The sequence below is a fragment of the Pollicipes pollicipes genome, unplaced genomic scaffold (assembly GCF_011947565.3).
Source record: "Pollicipes pollicipes isolate AB1234 unplaced genomic scaffold, Ppol_2.1 Scaffold_7231;HRSCAF=8579_pilon_pilon_pilon, whole genome shotgun sequence".
NCBI classification, from domain to species: domain Eukaryota; kingdom Metazoa; phylum Arthropoda; class Thecostraca; order Pollicipedomorpha; family Pollicipedidae; genus Pollicipes; species Pollicipes pollicipes.
The window spans coordinates 4,379,448-4,399,910 of NW_023597034.1; the positions used below are offsets into that span (position 1 = coordinate 4,379,448).

Genomic DNA, 20,463 nt, shown 5'->3' on the forward strand with positions numbered 1-20,463 from the left:
GGTCCAAGGACAAAATGCGACAGGGATAAAACTCTACAGGGATTCAATTCGACAGGGCTAACTGCAAAAAGATCAAGAGATCAAAAAGATTAAAACATGACAAGTTCAAAGGACAAAAGCAGACAGGAAGCCCACGAGGTACAAGTGAGCGTTTATGCTGACGCTCTCGTTATCATTACTACAGCTGAAAACGCAGAGTTCTAACAAGATAATTGTAGACGGCCGCCACGTCGAAGACACCGAGGTTTCAGGTGCACTACATTTCATGACCGCCCATCGCCCAGCACCGTGCCGCAACTCCTCGTAGACGCTAACAGGGAAAAAAATGAAACCTCGGAAATGGACAGACTAGACCTAGAACTAAACAGAGCGGAAACAGACAGAACAGAGACCAAAATTAGCAATGCAAAATGAATACGAAAATAGCATGGATTGACTGACACTAAATTAGACCTCAAGATAATAGTAAACTAAGTGACTCAACAAACGAGAAGCGAGCACTAAATCAAACTAGACATGCAAACGGTACACTGACTACACCCGACCCTGGTAACAAAAGAGAAGACATCACTTTGCAATTTTCCGTCGCAGCGCACGATCACAGAGCACGGCCGCAGAACACCGACACGGAGCTCGGCCGCAGAGGTCGTCCGCATACATCTCGGCCGAAGAGCTCGGCCACGGAGCACAGCCGCGGGGCTCGGCCACGGAGCCCAGCCGCCGCGGACATCACGGCCACGGAGCTCGGCCGCGGAGCTCGGCCGCGGACAGCACAACCGCGGGCAGCACGGCCGCAGCGACGACCCATCTGCGAACGCTAGGTAAAACACACGACATACGCAGCACACGCAGCCCACAGTTCGGTGTAAGTTAACCCACATCGCACACAATCCTCGGGCCGCGTGCGATGTAGCTTTCAGCTTCACCAACTGGCATAATAAAGAACAGCTTCGGCTTGAGGCATGACTGGGGGACCGGGAAACAGGGCTCGTGAAGTCAGTGAGTCATGCCCATGTGCGCTGTCCCGTTAACAGGACACACCAACCGGTAGCGCTACACCGGTAGGCATGCGAAGACATTGTCAAACACGACAAGACAGGAATAGCACCCAGACAGTACATTTTGTCCTGATATAATCCCATTGCATTTCATCCATTTCCATTGCATTTCAGCCACATTTAGCCAAACTTAAGCAAATCTTAACTAACGACTTAACCCGGACAGTAGCGATCCGGTGGCCTAGAAGCTCTGTCAGAGCGCCGGGGGGGCTGGCACAGGAGCAGGGGCCATCGGAGACACATTAGGGATCAACACAGGAGCGGTCACGGGCCCATCAGGCACCAATACAGGTGCGGTCAGTGGTCCATCTCCACCATCCGGAGCAGAATCGGGAACATCAAGCACATCAGGGGTGTGCCCACACACATGTCCCTCCGGAACCGCAGCGGATAAATCCTGCATCTCTGACGGAACAGGCATCCCTGTGGAGAGAGGCGCCGGGCCACCCACAGCAACAGCCGCGGTTACCGAATTCTCGCCGGCTTGAAATGTGCCACGAGCAAATGACGACAAGTACGAGTCGCCCTCCGGTGACGCTCCATCTGGTGGCTGAGGCGATTGGGGTGAAGGCTGATCTCGAGCCTCGGGGTCCGCAGATAACGGCGAGCCAGGAATCGTCATGCCTGGGCCCACGACAGGCACTGAGAGGTCATCGGAACGAGGTTTCAGTCTATTGTGGCGAACAACGACAGACTTCTTCCCTCCCGATACCCTCACCCTGTAATTGAGGTCAGACAGCTTAGCCATAACCACCGCAGGCTTTCATGGCCTGACAAACTTGTAGTACTGTCCTCGCTGAGCTACACTCTTGAAAAGATACACCGCGTTACCAGCCTGAAAGTGGTACATGGCCAGGTTCTTGTCGAACAATCTCTTGTTGCGCGCATGACGCTTGTTTGAGGCCTGCAGCGCAAACTTGTGAGACAGTTTGATCCGCTGTGTGAGTCTGGACAGATACTCAGAAATCGTGGCACATTTGGGGACAGCAGATGGTGCCTGGATTTGAACCGCAGCTGGTAACCTAGGATTTCTGCCAAACATCAGGTAGTATGGAGAGTGTCCCAGTGAAGAATGTACCTTGGCTCTGTATCCGAGCATGAGCAGAGGCAAGTGAGTGTCCCAGTCGCCATGGGTCTCGTCTAAGTACTTTGCCAGCATGTCCAGTATCGTTCGCATCATTCTCTCACACTTTGAATTCCCCTCAGAATGGAAAGCAGAGCCATGCGTTTTCTCAACGCCCAGCAATCGACAAGCCTCAGCAAAAAGAGTGCCAGATAAATTTGCAGCATTGTCTGAATGAATGCGGCGGGGGAACCCGAAACGCGCGATAAATTGGTTGACAATCACATCAGCAACAGTGGCGGCAGTCATGTCGGAGACCGGAAACACTTCACACCAGCGAGTAAAATGATCACAGATCACCAGAAGATGCTTGTTCCCACGGGCCGTCGTGGGCAGGCCACATAGAAAATCGATAGACGCAGTCGCAAAAGGTTAATCGGCAAGCAATTCTCCCGCTGAAGCTCTTGGGCGCGGAATAGGATTAGCTCGTATGTTGCACTTCTCACACCGGCTGCAAAAATCTTTGATGGCAGCCTCCATCCCGAAATGACTCTGTGACTGGTGAAATGCATCACCAAAACTCGCGTCTCACCGTTGACGTCAGCGACTCTGAGCCAAAATGGCCACCAGCAGGGCCGGCATGTAGGGAAGTCAGTACACCGGGTATCAACTGTTTTGGGACAACCAGCTGTAGCTGGTCTCCACCACCAGCGCAAATCCGATAGCGGCGGAAGAAAACACCGTCGATAAGTCTCAGACGGTGCCATTGGCGCAAAAGTGGAATCGACTCAGTGTCTACAGAAGAGGATCTTGGTCTCTTGCACAGAGATAAATGTTTCGCAATCTCAGAAATCGCAGAATCCTGATCCTGCTCGTGTCGCAGGAAACTGTTAGACCAGGAATTCGCAGATACTGCACACATATGTTCATCAGTCTGGGTTTCGGCGTCATACGTCATTTGGGGACATCGACTCATCACATCGGCAGGGACATTCTCAACACCAGGTCTGAAAACTACCTCAAAATCAAATGCAGAAAGTATTTCAAACCATCTCGCCAAAATTCCACCGGGTTTTTTAAATGTCTAGAACCAACGCAAGCTGGCATGGTCCGTGCGCAGCTAGAAACGTTTCCCAATCAAATAATGCCTGAAATGTTCGACAAACACGACACACGCCAAAAGCTCTTTGCGGGTTGCGCTGTAATTGCGCTGTGATTTGCTCAGTTTCTGAGAGACATAGGCAATCACACGGTCCTCACCGTCCTGCTCCTGAAAAAGGGCGCCCCGATTCCCAGGTCAGATGCGTCAGTATCGAGACGAAACCTTCCGGCACCAGCCGAAAAACGCGGAAATGACACAACAGGCGCACACAACAGCGCTCGCTTCAGCATGTCAAGCGCGCTTTGCGTTTCCTCAGTCCACACGAACTTTGTTTCTTTTTGGGTCAAGCGGAACAGGGGGGCAGCGATCTCAGCGAAGTTTCGTGCGAACTTGCGAAAATAGGAAGCCAGCCCAAGGAAACTGCTTAGTTCCTTCTGTGCTCTAGGGCAGGGCCAGTCCACTACCTTTTGGACCTTCTCCGAATCGGTGGACACACCATTAGCGGACACTATATGTCCCAAGAAATTCACACTTTTGGTGAAAAATGAGCATTTCTGTAGGTTCAGGGTCAGGCCAGCACTCTCAAAACGTTGCAGAACCGTGTCGAGTTTGGTAATGACATCATCAAACCACAGCCATGCACAATGACACCGTCAAAATAATGGACGCAGTCTCCGGGGGTCACATCTCCCAAAACAACGTCAAGAAGACGGGCACAGGTTGCAGGTGCCCCAGCCAAACCAAAAACCATGCGAGTATAACGGTACGTGCCGAACGGTGTGGTAATGGTAGTTTTGTCCGTCTTCAGGATCCACGGCAACCTGAAAATATGCGCTGTTCATATCCAATTGGCAGAATGTGTCAGAGCCAGCCAATGCCTCAAGCGAATCATCAACTCTTGGTATGTGATATACTAGTACCTTTGACACGGCGTTCAGGCGGCGCAAATCAGCCACCAGTCTGTATGCACCAGATTTCTTTTTCACTAGACAGGTTGGCGACGACCATGTACCTTCAGACTCCTCCAAAATACCTTGACTGACTAGCTCACGCAGCTGAGAATACAGTTCGTCCGCCAGGTGAGGTGGAACACGCCTGGGGGGCTGACGAATGGGAGGATGGTCACCGGTATCAATCTCATTGGTGACCAGATCCGTAAACTCGATATGTCCGTCAAACATGTCAGCGTGTCGTTCGAGTAGCGACTCTAACTTACTTCTCTGCTCAGGCGACAGGTCGGAACCACACTGGTCAGACCGCAGTTTGACAGCTTGCTCAGTCATCAGCTCATCCTTCGAACCGTGTGGATCCTCGGCAAAACCAATCTCCAACCTGGTCAGGGCGCGCTTTTTGGGAATAGTAACGGGCTCAGTCGTCGCATTTCGCACAACAAATGGCACTCTGGAGCCAGCGACAGTCACGAGTGCACTGATGACCAGCAAACCATTCAGTTCATCAACGGGTTCGACGAGAGCAGGGCCATTGTAAAAACTATTCTGCACAAAACCTTTTAAAATAACCTCAGTGCCAGGAAAGACGACTCGGTCAGCACTCAAAGGAACGTCGCCGATCGTCACAGCGCGAGCGGACACTGAACGAACGGCCTCGACGGGGGTAACAAAAAGTTGTTTGGCACGCAAATCAATAACACAGGGGCAATACTGCAAAAAAATAAACACCAAGCAAACAAGGCACGTCAGTGTCATCAGAAACAAAAAATTGGTACGGTGCACTTAACGCCAGCGATGTCGAAAGGCACCACAGTTCGACCAAGAAGTGGGAGCTCAGAATGTGACCCAGTACGGGCCTGTACAGATGTCTTTCTCAGTGAGGTTCGGCATTGCATCACACACGGACTTATGCAACACGCTGATCGAACTACCTGTGTCAAGAAGGCACTGACTATCCACACCAGCGAGGCGCGCCGTCAGACGCATGTCATCGGTTAGTGATATCACATTCGACGGTGACTCAGACTGAACGCCATCGGAGTTTGAGCGGTCCGGTCGCTCGGTGGTGGAACGCTTCGCTGGAGACTGCTCTCTCGGCGGCCGGACCCCAACTCGTTTCCCTGCGGAAAAGACTAGTCAGGACATGTCTGGGGGCACATCACGGCCAACTGGCCAACTGAGTGACATTTGAAGCACTCCCGGTTCCGCATTCTGCAGCGATCGCGGACATGATTCTGCCCACCGCAGCACAGACATAACCGCGAGCCGCGGTCTCTCTGACCGGCAGAAGTGCGACCGGGACGAGAGGCTGCCTGAACTGCGGCCTCTAAGCTCATCACCCTCCTCGTCAACACAGCCAGTTCACCGTCACAGTCGAGACGGCGGATACTGGGCTGATACTGCTTCAGATATGCCCGTGAAACAATCAGGTTACACACTTTAGTGATGGCGCCGTCAAAGGACGGAATACCGTCCGCAATAACAGCGGCATGTAAGCCAGCGGGCAATGTGGCCAGGAAATGGCTGGACATCAGTGAACCCGTATCGGTGAGGGTGGGGAAAGCCATAGCCATCAGCTTTCCAAATCTGATGACGAACGCATCGAGACTCTCGCCCACACTAAACGTCAACTCGCTCAAGGCGAGGTGATGCCCTGTCACGGTCTTAGCACCGAAAGCACCTCTCAACCCTGCAGCATCTCGAAGGTGGCAGCCTGTTGAGCGGGCAAGCTATCGAATGTGTCACGAGCAATGCCAGTGAGTGACAGCGGGAAGGCATTTTACATTTTCTCCCCGGTCCATTCTCGGAGCATGGCATACCGCTGAAAATCATCAAGAAAACGACTCAGCGAACCACATCTATCAAAACTCGGCATCGTCAGACCAGCCACCTCGGATCTCAAATGCGCAGCAGGAGCCACATCAGCCGAAACGGGAGGCTTAGAGTTCATGCTATCAGGAAAGCAATTCAGTCCAAAAAAAACAACGATGAAGCAAGACTAGGTACTTAACCGACCATTGCAGCAGCGCAGGCACCCAGACAGTGTCGCCTGCAGCCCGGTATCACCTGGCAGTCATCAGCCACACCTACTCCCGCTGCTGCGCACGGCACAGCCGGACCGGCCGTCCGCTCAGACGCAGCGCGGCGTCCCGCGCAGGAGGCACGCACCAGACCGACCCGACCGGAGGTCACTCGGCCGGCCGGCAGGCGGGTGGCGGCGGGCGGTCGCAGCGGCGCGCTCAGCGACCCCAGATAAGGCAGGCGTCACCGGGCAGGCGAATGAGCGCGAAAACCTCGTCGACGGGGCAGAAGTCGCGGCGTGGGCCCTCCATCCTACCGCTGCCACCAGTTGTAGACGGCCGCCACGTCGAAGAGACCGAGGTTTCAGGTGCAATGTTTGTTCTATAACGTCGCTTGATAGTACCTCTTGGTGAAATGAAAAATCGATAATTTGGCTTCCACTGGCTCCACTCCCACACAAACACCTCGTCTATCAGAACTCCATCGCTGACCGAGTGACCAGAACCTTAAGGCCCAGTGCCCACGCCGCTGCAGAGGCAGCAGCCAGGATTATGGTCTGGACTGAGAGAGGCCCGATCAACAGGCGCTGGTCGCTCGCTGCCATGGCTAGCTACTGGCCGCTCGCTACCATGCGCTGCTTGCCACGCCTGACGAGGAGCGCACGGTGATGAAGCGGGCAGAGATTCATCAGATTATGAACATCCGCTTGGTCAAGGCTGCTGAACGAGTGTTGGGGGGGGGGGGGGGCTAGGTGAAGGTGCTGTCACTTGATAGGAAGAGTACTTCAAACTTAATAGTGATTGCGTTAGAAGCACCAACTGCCCGGCCAGTCAGATCCAGATCCAGATCATTTCTGAGAAATAGATACACAATTGTGATTAGTCTATCGAACACAACGGAACACATTCAGCCTGAAATGCAAAAAAAAGACTGCAGAGGAGTGGGTGATCAATACCAAATCATCTACGGTGATCATGGGTGCAAGCTCAATCATGAAGGTGATACAGTCCAGTAAAACCTTCAGAACATGGATGCGCCAGGGTGTTATAGGGCTCTGGGTACAGCGCTGCCTTGGCTTCGGATATCATTCACTGCCAGCCATCTCCACATTGGTCAAAGCCCGGATCGCCCACACGCTGGTTGACCACAGTTTCAGTCACTAAAAGACCACAGGTCCAATCAGCAGATCCTCTTTTATCTGTATCTTCAGAACCGAGCCAGTGATTAAATCGTAACTGCGAAGGGCGAGGACGAGGGAAACTGCGCGGGGGCCGCCACGGGAGGCAGGTCCGACGGACAGAACAAAGGCGAGCACCACATCGCCGGACAGCCAGAAGCGAGGCGATTATGTGCAGAAGAGTGTCAGTACGTACATGGACCAACCAACACCAAGCTATAGAGCATGCCGCCCATCTCGAGAACGGTGGAGACGGCGGTGGTTGCCGCAGCTCCTCGTTACTCGGCTGTCACAGCTGCCTTTTCGAGTCACAGCCATGTTATGCGGAGTCAGGGCTATGATGCCACAGAGTCAGAGCCATGTTGCCGCGTAGCCAGGGCCATGTTGCCGCGGAGCCAGGGTCATGTTGCCGCGGAGCCAGGGCCATGCTGTGGCCAGTGTTGTGGGTAAACAACTGCAGTCTTGCATTTTATTTGCTGTTTCTTCTATAATGTCAAGACAAATGTGTGGGTCAAATAAAGATGTCTAGCAGAATTCCTCGGAGATGCTGCCATTTCTCACGAATGTGAAACTCAGCCATACAATTCCTCCATTAATCGGAAGCTAAGCAAGTACAATGCAAAATGTTCTATATGCAGGCAAGCATTCCAGGGTACATTCTCCTAGTAAAACCAAAATAATAATGACAACAACGTTGCAACTTTGTGTAAGCTATTACAGGTGCCTAGATCCGCTGCTAGGCACCTGTAATAGTACGTGATATAATATAATAGTACGTATAGTATAGTACGTGCATCCGTAATAGTAATGGGCACCTGTAAATGTAACAGTACGTGAACTTACCGCAATACCCCTGGCATAGGCCACCCCTAGATTGATCATTGCACATCTTCTGGGCTCCTTTGGACCGGTTACATCACATCAACTTCTCCCAAGGTTTGGTCTTCCAACCTTCTTAATGCAGCATCATCAAAAAGATCGAAATCTTCCATGATATTTACGAGAACGCTATGACATAAAACACCGCAACATAACACATGACGCGTGAAACCGGCGTCGCAGCACCAAAACTGTCAAACACCGAGCTCCGTAGATTTGTGTCGCATTTTAGTAAAATATACGACAGCTGTGACGCATTTTCTGACTTATCGTCAACGACAGCCGAACTATTATCACGTTTTACTCGTGCGGCGCACGGGTGAAACGTGATAATAGTTCGCCTGTCGTTGACGATAAGTTAGGAAGTGCGTCACAGCTGTCGTAGGCGACCCAGATAGACTCCGTTGACGTGAAACGTTTACGTTAATTTATCAAGGTAAACATTCTTATTTTACCTGTAGTGCAATCAGACGAATACAAATCATTTCTATTCTAAAAATTGGTGCAGTATAAGGCAATGCTCAAGGAAAAAATGGACTTAGATAGATACGTTGATAGATAGATTATTACATGTAGGGACAGGGATTCAAACGATCTTCTTCAAGGCGTCAAATTGACCGAACGGGCCGAAACGCCTAAATAAACTAAATAGTGTTCCCGGACAAATAGCAAAATGAAAGGGAATTGAATTAAAAAAGTTTACGAAACAAATGTGGCGAACAAGTCGACAAGGAGAGAAAACGAATAGTAAAAGTCGACCGACAAAAGTCGAAAGGGATAAAAGTTGACAGGGATAAAAGTAGAAAAGGAAAAAAGTTATAAGACGAAAAGTCGACGCGGAAAAAATCGAACCGAAAGAGTCGAAAGACAGAACAATGACAGTAGTAACCGCAACTCGAATGAACAATGAAACAATAGTAGCCATGATGATTTAAAAAAGCCACCAGGATTTGAGGTCTGGTAAGACAGGTGAATAAACCTATGGCCACGGGGAGAAAAAATGGGACGGAATGGGACTAGATGGGACTTGATATGACAGAAGGGAGCGGGCGAAACCATGCGGCACCAGATCATACCAAAAGGGACCGGGCGAAAACAGACGAGAGGCGACTGGATCAGCTGGAACTGGACGAGACAGAAGGGACCAGATGGGACGGGACCGGACCGAGCCGAACGACATTAAAGGGGACCACTCGTGACCGAACGCAACCAGACAACCTCAAACGTTAGCAGACGTGGCCGAAAGCAGCCAGATGTGACAGAGCGGGACCAGACGGACCAGGCGAAACCGGATGGAACCGGACAGAACCGGGCGGAATCGGACGGAATCGGACGAGACGAGATCATACGGCCCTGCACCAGGCATGACGCTGCCGGCTTAGGCGGGACAGAACCGTACACATTTTAAGCTGTCTTTCGGCAAAGTTGCCACCTTAAATGCCGCAATACGATGCCAAAATAAAAGTTTCAACTGTTTCGCAACATCACCTGGCTGCCATCGGCTGCACGGTGGCGCCCGGCCGCGTTATTCCTGGAGTTTTGCGTCGGGGACAGGGAAGGGAGCGGGCTTCGCAGGGCAGCCGCGGGACCGAGGATGGCGTCTGCTGTGCGGGTGTGTCGGCAATGAGCGTGCGCGTGCGTTATGAAACGATAAAAATGCCCACACTGTGTGAACCCATTGCAGGCACAAAACTATGGTACTTCATATCTCGCCGATATCAAGTACCGTTATTAGTATCAAGGACCTATCAAAGCCAGTAGACGCGCAACCAGCTAAGGGCGTTTTCTCGGTATACATCAGTAAATTTGTCATCCGAGGCTACACAATTCCAATTTGCGCATATGAACAATGTTTACCTGAGCATATTGGGACAGTAATTGTCAAAAAGGAAATTTTGACCGTGCCATATTTCAAAGTGCATAACAGCAGTTCACGGATGAGTTAGGAAATTATGCATGTGAGTTTTTGTAATGCAACTCGAATTACTTCCGTGGGTAAACTTGCATTATGCCACGATCGTTTTAAATAAAAAACGGCACGCGTGAGTTTGTGCATGCAATCGGCCACAGCAAGTCAGAATTTTTCATGGAGGGGGGGAGAGCTTAGTGAAAATTCATCGCGCTTTTTTAAACTTTGTGTTGGGAGCCATCTATGGTGAAATTGAAAACAGCGAGTCAGAGGGGAAGGGGAGGGATGTGCTTGGCTGCGTCTGGGCTTACAATGTCCCATCTTACCGGGACAAACTGCGGCCGTCAGCCATAAGCCGGTATAAGCCGAAGGAGGGGGGGGGGGGATGTGCTTGGCTGCGTCTGGGCTTACAATGTTCCATCTCACCGGGACAAACTGCGGCCGTCAGCCATAAGCCGGTATAAGCCGAAGGAGGGGGGGGGGGGGATGTGCTTGGCTGCGTCTGGGCTTACAATGTTCCATCTCACCGGGACAAACTGCGGCCGTCAGCCATAAGCCGGTATAAGCCGAAGAGGGGGGGGGGGGATGTGCTTGGCTGCGTCTGGGCTTATAATGTTCCATCTCACCGGGACAAACTGCGGCCGTCAGCCATAAGCCGGTATAAGCCGAAGGAGGGGGGGGGGGGATGTGCTTGGCTGCGTCTGTGCTTACAATGTCCCGTCTCACCGGGACAAGCTGCGGCCGTCAGCCATAAGCCGGTATAAGCCGAAGGAGGGGGGGGGGGGGGGATGTGCTCGGCTGCGTCTGGGCTTACAATGTTCCATCTCACCGGGACAAACTGCGGCCGTCAGCCATAAGCCGGTATAAGCCGAAGGGGAGGGATGTGCTTGGCTGCGTCTGTGCTTACAATGTTCCATCTCACCGGGACAAGCTGCGGCCGTCAGCCATAAGCCGGTATAAGCCGAAGGAGGGGGGGGGATGTGCTCGGCTGCGTCTGGGCTTACAATGTTCCATCTCACCGGGACAAACTGCGGCCGTCAGCCATAAGCCGGTATAAGCCGAAGGGGAGGGATGTGCTGGCTGCCGTCTGGGCTTACAATGTTCCATCTCACCGGGACAAACTGCGGCCGTCAGCCATAAGCCGGTATAAGCCGAAGGGGAGGGATGTGCTTGGCTGCGTCTGGGCTTACAATGTTCCATCTCACCGGGACAAACTGCGGCCGTCAGCCATAAGCCGGTATAAGCCGAAGAGGGGGGGGGGGGATGTGCTTGGCTGCGTCTGGGCTTATAATGTTCCATCTCACCGGGACAAACTGCGGCCGTCAGCCATAAGCCGGTATAAGCCGAAGGAGGGGGGGGGGGATGTGCTTGGCTGCGTCTGTGCTTACAATGTCCCGTCTCACCGGGACAAGCTGCGGCCGTCAGCCATAAGCCGGTATAAGCCGAAGGAGGGGGGGGGGGGGGATGTGCTCGGCTGCGTCTGGGCTTACAATGTTCCATCTCACCGGGACAAACTGCGGCCGTCAGCCATAAGCCGGTATAAGCCGAAGGGGAGGGATGTGCTTGGCTGCGTCTGTGCTTACAATGTTCCATCTCACCGGGACAAGCTGCGGCCGTCAGCCATAAGCCGGTATAAGCCGAAGGAGGGGGGGGGGATGTGCTCGGCTGCGTCTGGGCTTACAATGTTCCATCTCACCGGGACAAACTGCGGCCGTCAGCCATAAGCCGGTATAAGCCGAAGGGGAGGGATGTGCTTGGCTGCGTCTGGGCTTACAATGTTCCATCTCACCGGGACAAACTGCGGCCGTCAGCCATAAGCCGGTATAAGCCGAAGGGGAGGGATGTGCTTGGCTGCGTCTGGGCTTACAATGTTCCATCTCACCGGGACAAACTGCGGCCGTCAGCCATAAGCCGGTATAAGCCGAAGGGGAGGGATGTGCTTGGCTGCGTCTTGGCTTGCAATGTCCCATCTCACCGGGATAAGCTGCGGCCGTCAGCCATAAGCCGGTATAAGCCGAAGGGGAGGGATGTGCTTGGCTGCGTCTTGGCTTGCAATGTCCCATCTCACCGGGATAAGCTGCGGCCGTCAGCCATAAGCCGGTATAAGCCGCACTGCCATGGCAAGAGTCGAGGTCCGAGAGCCCGTACAAACCCTGAAGTTGGGGTCCCTGTGGGAGGGGGGGGGGGGGGGTGAGGCTAGATGGCGGGGTCTCCTCGATGGCCACAGTATTGCCGCGCCCTCCACCTCCGTTGATAAAACCCATGACCCCGAAAAAGTCATTGTATCGCCGAAGTGGTGTGGTGGTCCATTGGCGACCGCGCCAACATCCACCGTCTGTCTTACTGCGGACCAAGCGACACACAGTGTCATAGACTACAACAAGCCACGCGCCGACGACGCCACTATCTCAACCGGTGCAAATATGTATTCAGCATTTCATGTACACGGGGGCACGTTCATTAGCACATCCTGAGATGTTTAAGCAATTCAAAGTTATCTGTAGGGATTGCTGCACACAATGCAGCTTGAGGCGCATCTGAACGCAATTGATCTAAATAAGTCTTCCCCGCCTGTCACCATACGACCCCTTTCATCGCAACATGACGATTCCCACGTCGAATATCATTGGAACAGATCGACGTAACACTCAGGAGCGATGGAAGTCGTCGGACTCTTCAGAGGCGCCTCGAGTCGCCCCATTCCCGTGCACTGCCGCCCGTTGGAATTTCTCTAATTTTTGGGAGACTCGAGCGCCACAATGCCTGTGGTTCGAGAGTGAGCGTTAGGTGGTGAGATGCACACTTTTGTATATACCCAGAGGGTCAGCGCAACAGTTTCCGCGACGATGCTGACTTTTGACTAGTGATCACTGACGTGGGCAAAGACAGTGGGCATAGCTCGCTATGCCTCCGGTCCCATGTCGCCAAGAATCACACCATTTATGAACAACCGTCGAATTCTTGAAAGTATGCGCTTACGTCAGCGGTGCCGTTTTCTATTCAGCGCTGAGGAATCCAGCCCCCCCCCCCCCCTCTTTCAGACCCCGCCCTCTTACTTTAAGAAGAAAGTGAGTGAAATTCGGGAAGAAATACGTTTTTTTTGTGTATTTTAGAGGCAGATTGCGTCATATTTCACTGCTCATTTCCTTCCGCTTCAACTCATTTTTCAAAACTACGCCACTGACCTATCCTATCCCGTACGTCAGTCATAATCTTCTTTCAGTGGTACGTATATAGCAAAATAACCAAAGCGTGATTGATTAATTATAGTGTATTATCATACACCATACAAAGCTTAATTACGTTATATGATTTGCGTTCTCCATTTGGCTGAAAACTCTCCAAAAACATGTTGGGATGTCATTGCTGTTTTCGGCTCATGCCATGTACTTGGAGACGTTTTTCGAACGTTGGGCCAGTAAGAGGCCATTATCACGATCTCCGGTGAGAATTTTGGCTCAGTTCCTCGGACGCCTGTCTGGGCCCGCAGCATCCCGCTCCCTCGTCTGTCAGGGAAGCTTGCTGATGACTGCCGGGCACTCCAGGTTTTTCATCAGCTTGTAATAAAACTGGATGCAGTTGTGGTAGTTCTCTATGGAGATCTTCTCATCCTTTCCATGGAACATCATCTTCGCTTCACTACTGGACAAAACGATGGGGTCGAACCGTATGACGGTGTCTGTGATACCCTGGTAGTAGATGGAGTCGGTGCTGCCGACCAGGACGGTGGGTGCCGCTCCCACATCTTCACCGTGGATTTGCTGGACGGTTGCAGCGAGCAGACCGAGCACGGGCGCCTCTTCATCGAACCGCGACGTCAGCGCCGGTGCCTTGTAGTGCAGGACCTCTAGTTGAACGTTGGGATCCGAGATGGCGCGGCGGTCGCGCTCCAGAACGTCTTCCTTCGTCTCGCCCGGCATGATGCGGTGATTGATGACCGCCGTCGCCTCCCCGGGCACCACGTTTTCCTTGTAGCCGCCCTTGACGATGGTCACCGCCGTCGTCGTCTGAAAAAGCGGCAGGAAGGCCGGCTTTTTCCTCAGGCCCCAGACCAAGACGGGCGCGAGCAGCGCTATGTTGGCGTAGATGAGCCGGAACAGAGGCGAGGCGAGCGACGCCAGCGCACGGAACTGCTCCAGCGAGGGGCCGCCGGCTAGCCGCACCGGGTGCCGGCTCGGCAGTAGGCGCGCCACGGCGCGCGTCAGCCGCCCAATGGCTGTCTCTGCTCCCGGCGGCGGCAGGCTCGAGTGGCCGGCCGGCCCGCGCGCCGTCATCTTGACGTCCAGGTAGCCCTTCTCGGTGACGGCCATGTGCGCCACGGGCGCGCGCACGCCCCGCACGTCGCGCGTAATGAACGAGCCCTCGTCCAGGACGAAGGCGACGCGCTGGCCGCGCGACTCCAGCAGCGCCGCGACGCGCGCGGCGCCGTGTCGCCCAGACACCTCCTCGTCGTGGCCGAGGGCGATGAGCAAGGAGCGACGCGGCGGGTCGCCGGCCAGCAGCCGCCGCTCCAGGCTCTCCAGGATGGCGTGCGTCGTCTGCTTGACGTCGATGGCGCCGCGGCCCATGACGTAGCCGTCCTGGACGAGGCCGGCGAACGGCGGCCAGCTCCAGTGCTCCTCGACGGCCGGCACTACGTCCATGTGCGAGAGCAGCAGGTAGGGCGTCAGGTGGGGCTCGCTGCCGGCCACCGTCAGCAGCAGGCTCAGCTCGTTCACCGCCTCGACGGTGACGCGCCCCGAGCCGAACACGGCCGGGAAGCTGTCGCGCAGGTGGCGGCGGTAGCGGAGCAGGGCATCGCGCGGTGGCGCGCCCGCCTCCCGCGACACGGTGGGCACGGCCAGGCCGCGCGCCAGACGGTACTCGCTGCCGCCCAGTGCCGACGCCTCCAGCGTCGCCTGGCTCAGCTCGTCCGGCAAAAACACGGGCTGCCGGCGCCGGCAGAGCGCGGCGCGCGCCAGCAGCCGGCCGGCCAGCACCAGCGCCAGCGTCCCCAGCACCAGCACCCACATGACGGGCGTCAGGCGGCGCCGCACTCCGTCGGTCGATTGTCAGGGCGGCCGGCAGACGACAGTGTCGGACGGCCGGGCGTTGATGGCAGAGCACTGCGGCGCCAATCTGGCACGGTGCCGTATCATATCAGATCATTATGTATCCTATCGATATTATCGCGGCGGCGCGGCCCGTGGTCGTGTTCAGGCATACATCTCAGGTAACTAGATGAGTAAGGAGAACTCACGTAACACATTTCATCGCTTGGGACGCATCGTGGGACACATGTTGCTTACACAGTCGGGATCTTGGCATCACCTCTGCCAATGCGGCTCTCCCGACATCGGAATCTTGGCATCGCCTCTGCTAATGCGGCTCTCCCGACTTCGGGATCTTGGCATCGTCTCTGCTAACGCGGCTCTCCCGACATCGGGATCTTGGCATCGCCTCTGCTAATGCGGCTCTGCCGACTTCGGGATCTTGGCATCGTCTCCTGCTAACGCGGCTCTCCCGACTTCGGGATCTTGGCATCGCCTCTGCTAATGTGGCTCTCCCGACATCAGGATCTTGGCATCGCCTCTGCTAGTGCGGCTCTCCCGACATCAGACTCTTGGCATCGCCTCTGCTAATGCGGCTCTCCCGACCGGCGGGGAAGCCACGTGATTACAATGTCTGCAAAGCGCACTGGCCTGAGGATGTGAATATGCATGGACATTTGAACGTTGTGGTGAGGTAGCCATGCCTGGCACCGTAGCTAGTCTGACGGGGACAGCCTGACACGGTAACCAGTCTGGCGGGGGCAGCCTGACACGGTAACCAGTCTGGCGGGGGCAGCCTGGCACGGTAACCAGTCTGGCGGGGGCAGCCTGACACGGTAGCCAGTCTGGCGGGGGCAGCCTGGCACGGTAACCAGTCTGGCGGGGGCAGCCTGGCACGGTAGCCAGTCTGGCGGGGGCAGCCTGGCACGGTAGCCAGTCTGGCGGGGGCACTCAACACGGTTGAAAAACCTGGGCCGATGGCTGTGAGGCTGGGTCCAATGGCTTCATGCATTACCGTGACGAATATGTAGGCAGCGTCGGAGTGGTCCGTTAAAGTTATGCGGGCCAAAAACGACTTCTTGGCCAAAATGTGAAAAGCAATTGAATGCTGAACAGGACCGTTATAGCGTATTGAAAGTCTTCGTTTGCAATTTGAATACGGTGTGCAAAAATCCAACAATTATCCAAAAGGGCTATGACTTACACAATGGTACAAGCCGTCTTGCGTGCGCTAGAATCGTCCAAGGCTTTAAAAATACGCATACACGAGATGGCATATTGGAATACTAAACGAAGAAAGAGATCTAGTGCTGGTTTGAAATGCTGGCCGCGTGATTTCGACTCGAAAATGAATAACACTGATTTACGCACAATGTCCCGTTAGTGATGCAGTTTCACTTTTTTGTGCTTTTCATATTAATGACAGGTTCTGATAGTTCACCAGATCATGTTTTCGAGATTTGTTCCGAAGGTGGACACACGTTACTGACATATCATGCAGTACGCCAGCCAGTTTTAAATTGGTTTATTGGTATATCCGTTCCGTTTCGCAGCATATGGCTTTCCGCCCACCTGAACCCATATGGACTCAAGTGTGCAGAGCACGGCTGTGTGGCAGTACGACTGCATGCTGTTATCTCAGCCGCATTATTTCTGTCTTGTGTTGTTACAGCACTCGGCTGCTCAGCGTGCGGCCACGCGCCTTCCGAATGTATCTGCTGCACAGAGGATCTTCAGTTGAAAAACACGACTGCACAGCCAGGTCATGGACGGCGCCGGCTGGCAGTCCGCGCCGACCTGATGCTCGGCTGGCCGTCGAACGAGCTGGGCTTTTTCAGACGAAATCCGTGAACTTGCGGCAGGCCACGTTTCGGGTTATTGTTTTTCCGGCCTAACTCTCACTCGGTTTGGGCAGCAGCGTGTCGCTTTCGAGATCGGTTTCGAAAAACGCGACATTAGTCGCTTCACGATCGCGTGTTAACGTCACTACGGATCGGACGATGTTGGGTAGCATGAGTGGTTTGTAGACGATACATGCGCCTACATCATGCAGTTTGTTCCATGCCATTATGTGCACTGTCTGCCGAGGTCTGGCGTGCATGCTGTAAAATGTCCAGAAACTGCCTGAGCTTTGGTTTTTAAACGAGCTCGCGTAGACTGCCCGCACTTAGTAAATCGTGTTTTTGTCAGTGCGGTAGTCTGTTCTTTGATTAGTCGAAATGTGCTGATTTCGTTTCGTTCAAACGTGTCGAATTCATAGCCTCCAGCAGCTCTGTGTCACGTTGCATTAGGTATATTTTCGACAGCAACTGATCTAAGAAGGGAACGAACGGAAACGAACGGAAAACAAGGACATGCGGAGCCTTAAAGCAATATCGTAGGTTGTTATTAATAAAGACATATGTGGAAATGTATTTATTCGTTTGTCTGGTTTTTGTTCGTCACAGTAAATTAAGTTACTATCGAAAAAATCCTCACGTAGCGCGACGTTGAACTGCCGGAGACTGCCAGTCCGACGTGTTTGAGCTGAGATAATTGATAATGTCACAGGCGCTGTTCTCCGCTATTGGGTACCCTGGTTATTTGCATAGGGCCTAAGTTGTTTGTCCATGTTCTACCATCGGCCAGCGGTGCGTGGCAGAAAAGCGACAATGTCATCAGTACTCACGATTATTTTATCGGCCGCGTGTGAAACTAACGTTGGACTATTCATTAAAACCGGCAATTCATGGGCGGTTAAGGTCATTGAACGTTAATTGCTATAATTAAAACTAAAAACCAAATTAAGAGCTTGTCGCTGACTGCGAGTAGGCGGCGGAGTGACGCATACAGCATACGTTAAATGAGAGCGGACGTTGAATTTCAGCGACAAAACGACCCAGCACGGTGCATCCCAGGAAAACATTTATGGCACGCTTTGCTCGCGTGAAAATTTTGTTGTTGCGTTTTTGTTGTTGTTGTTGCGTTGTTGGTCTTTTGGCAGCGACTGATACGACAAAGCGTTTCGACTAGATGCATTCTATGACATGACATATTTATGACAACATATTTAACATATTAATTATGACAACAATGACATATTTATTATATATTTAGGTTGATCTGATTCACCTACAAATGCTGGTGAGGACAAATTATTCTCTTGCAAAACAAAGCAAGATGGAAATAGCTTCCTTCGCTTGGTTGTGGCAACATTCACGTTTTGACATGAAACGACCAGATGCAAATAAATCACGCAATGGGTTATGCGCATTCAAGCCGATAGGTAAAGTACCACGATCAGAAAATCCAGGTTACGAAAGATACAGCGTGGTCTGAATCGCGGTTCTTGAAAAAATATAAAAAGCTTCCATTTGTCGTCCATTATGAGAAAGGAGCTCTCTCCAAACATGGCTGTTAGCGTCGTATCATGCTTGAAAAACACTTTGTACGATTCAATAGCTAGTACGCACAGGGGTGGAAAATATTCCAGGCAAGACATGTAAAGGAATCGTGCAATTTCTTGGTTTTGAAAGCTACATCGAGCTGCAAAAGTGCAATAATGTGATCATTTGAACAGGGTTTTGGTCAAGCCGCGTCGGGTCAGGCTGGGTTGGTATGGAAATACTAGAAATGGTATTTTCCGCTGTCCAAGACCACTCCGGTCCGTGCGTGGTAATAATCTTTATATGTTATGCGTGGCAATAATTTTTGTTGCCATGCCTTTCATTGAACCCTAACATTCACATAGTTCGAATTTATTTACGTCTGGGTGGCGTTGGTCGCAAGAAACTTACTAATACTTCTCTTCGGCTTGTTCTGAATGGATAGCTTTTACTGTTTATGGCGCATGCATATTAGTAAAGAAACATATACCCACTGTGTTGTTTTACATCCATAAAATCTTGTCAACTAGCTGTACTAATAAGCTATTAGTCCGGGCAAGTCCACAATGCCTACCGGGCTCAAGTATGATGCCTGCACCAGCTCTGCCCACCGTTCCAGTCACGACCACCGCTGAGCACCGGCATAATACTTTTGCATGATCGTATCCTTGGGCTGTTTAGTGCCGGGTGCAGACGTTTCAACCACGTGACCTTACCGCCGGCCGGAAGGGACGTATCGGCAGGGGCGATGCCAAGACACACTTAGCTTGCCCGGCCACGGGGTGTCAGACACAGTTTTATATCGATTTTGCAGACGTCCGAAAAATTCATTCATCGAACGATTGAATTGGCGCTCTCACTGATGCGCTTCCAATGCATGTTGAATTATAGCTCAATTCGCAGTTTAACGCACCCTAAAGGCCAAAATATGCCGAACCCTAGTCACGGCCATTTCAACCGTAGCCCCTGTGCCCTGCAAACTCTAAACAGAGTTACAGGAGAGCCACCACATTGTTTACCTGAACTTCTGACTGCTCCTGCAGTGTATGCGACAGGGTGTGTCCAAGAAGCCTGCTTGAGACGCCCGCCTCCAGCCCCGCGTTGAGGGTTCTGACCATGTCACTGGCAGCAGCCGTGTTGATGCAGGGCAGGGCGGGACGTGACGGCCCTCATCTCGTGTCGGCCTCCGCCGGCCCGAAGTCACCCACACCGGCCCGCCGCCTCACTCTAGTCCGCCGCGTTTGTCCCGTGGGATGTCTCCCAGACGGGGGCGGCGCAGCGGGGGGGAGAGGGGGGGGGGGGGCAGAAGGGGCATGACACCCTGCCGACACACAGCGGGGAGGGAGAAAGAACAGGAGTGAATGCACTCCCGCTATTCGTTTCGATAAAGGCATGTCGCGGAAATATCAAGGCATCCATATCTTCATTCTCCTAGTTTTTCTCCGAGGAATAAGGCCATAGCTCACTCCTGTCTGACCTAGTCCATGCTATAGTTCAGAACGCCTAGTGTTGTGTTTAGGAGGCGCCTTTGCTAGCTCGGGAAGCCCCCATTATAAACCAGGAGGCCTTTTACTGGACTTGAAGCCATCCTTTACATTCAGGAGGTGCCAGTTCTGGGACAGGACTCACCTTTCACGCATCAGATGGACGCGGCTCTGAATCAGGGTGCTCGGTTTTGCGACAACGATGCCCATTCGTAAATAGGAAACGTCCGGGTTTGGATAAGGGGCCCTTCTTAGTGCCAAAATGTCCTTTTTAGGGTACTGAGATCTTATGATGGGCAATTAGAAGAGCCCATTCTGTTTTTCTTAATTATCTACATTTATTTACTTGGATATGATGCGCGTAACAGCTTTATAAAGGAGCGCATACCCTCGGCACCCCTCCCCTTGAATACAACCCTGCGCA

At 53.0% G+C, this 20,463-nt stretch overlaps 1 protein-coding gene across 1 annotated transcript; it reads right to left on the reverse strand.

The window, feature by feature from the left end:
• Positions 1 to 13,669: 13,669 nt before the first annotated feature.
• On the reverse strand, positions 13,670 to 15,408 carry LOC119109278 (N-fatty-acyl-amino acid synthase/hydrolase PM20D1-like). The gene is made up of 4 exons (XM_037232872.1): positions 15,400 to 15,408; positions 14,603 to 15,088; positions 14,421 to 14,545; positions 13,670 to 14,333 (listed from the first exon to the last, which is right to left on the reverse strand). Exons 1-4 carry the CDS (start codon positions 15,406 to 15,408, stop codon positions 13,670 to 13,672), a joined length of 1,284 nt encoding a protein of 427 aa, XP_037088767.1.
• Positions 15,409 to 20,463: the final 5,055 nt, after the last annotated feature.

Excerpts from the sequence above, each read along its gene's own strand:
- LOC119109278 (XM_037232872.1), bottom strand. Across the intron at positions 14,546-14,602 it reads CCCTCGGCCACGACGAGGAG|CGCGTCGCCTTCGTCCTGGA; the intron begins GTGTCTGGGCGA and ends TCGCGCGGCCAG. Across the intron at positions 14,334-14,420 it reads GTCAAGATGACGGCGCGCGG|CCGGCACCCGGTGCGGCTAG; the intron begins GCCGGCCGGCCA and ends CCTACTGCCGAG.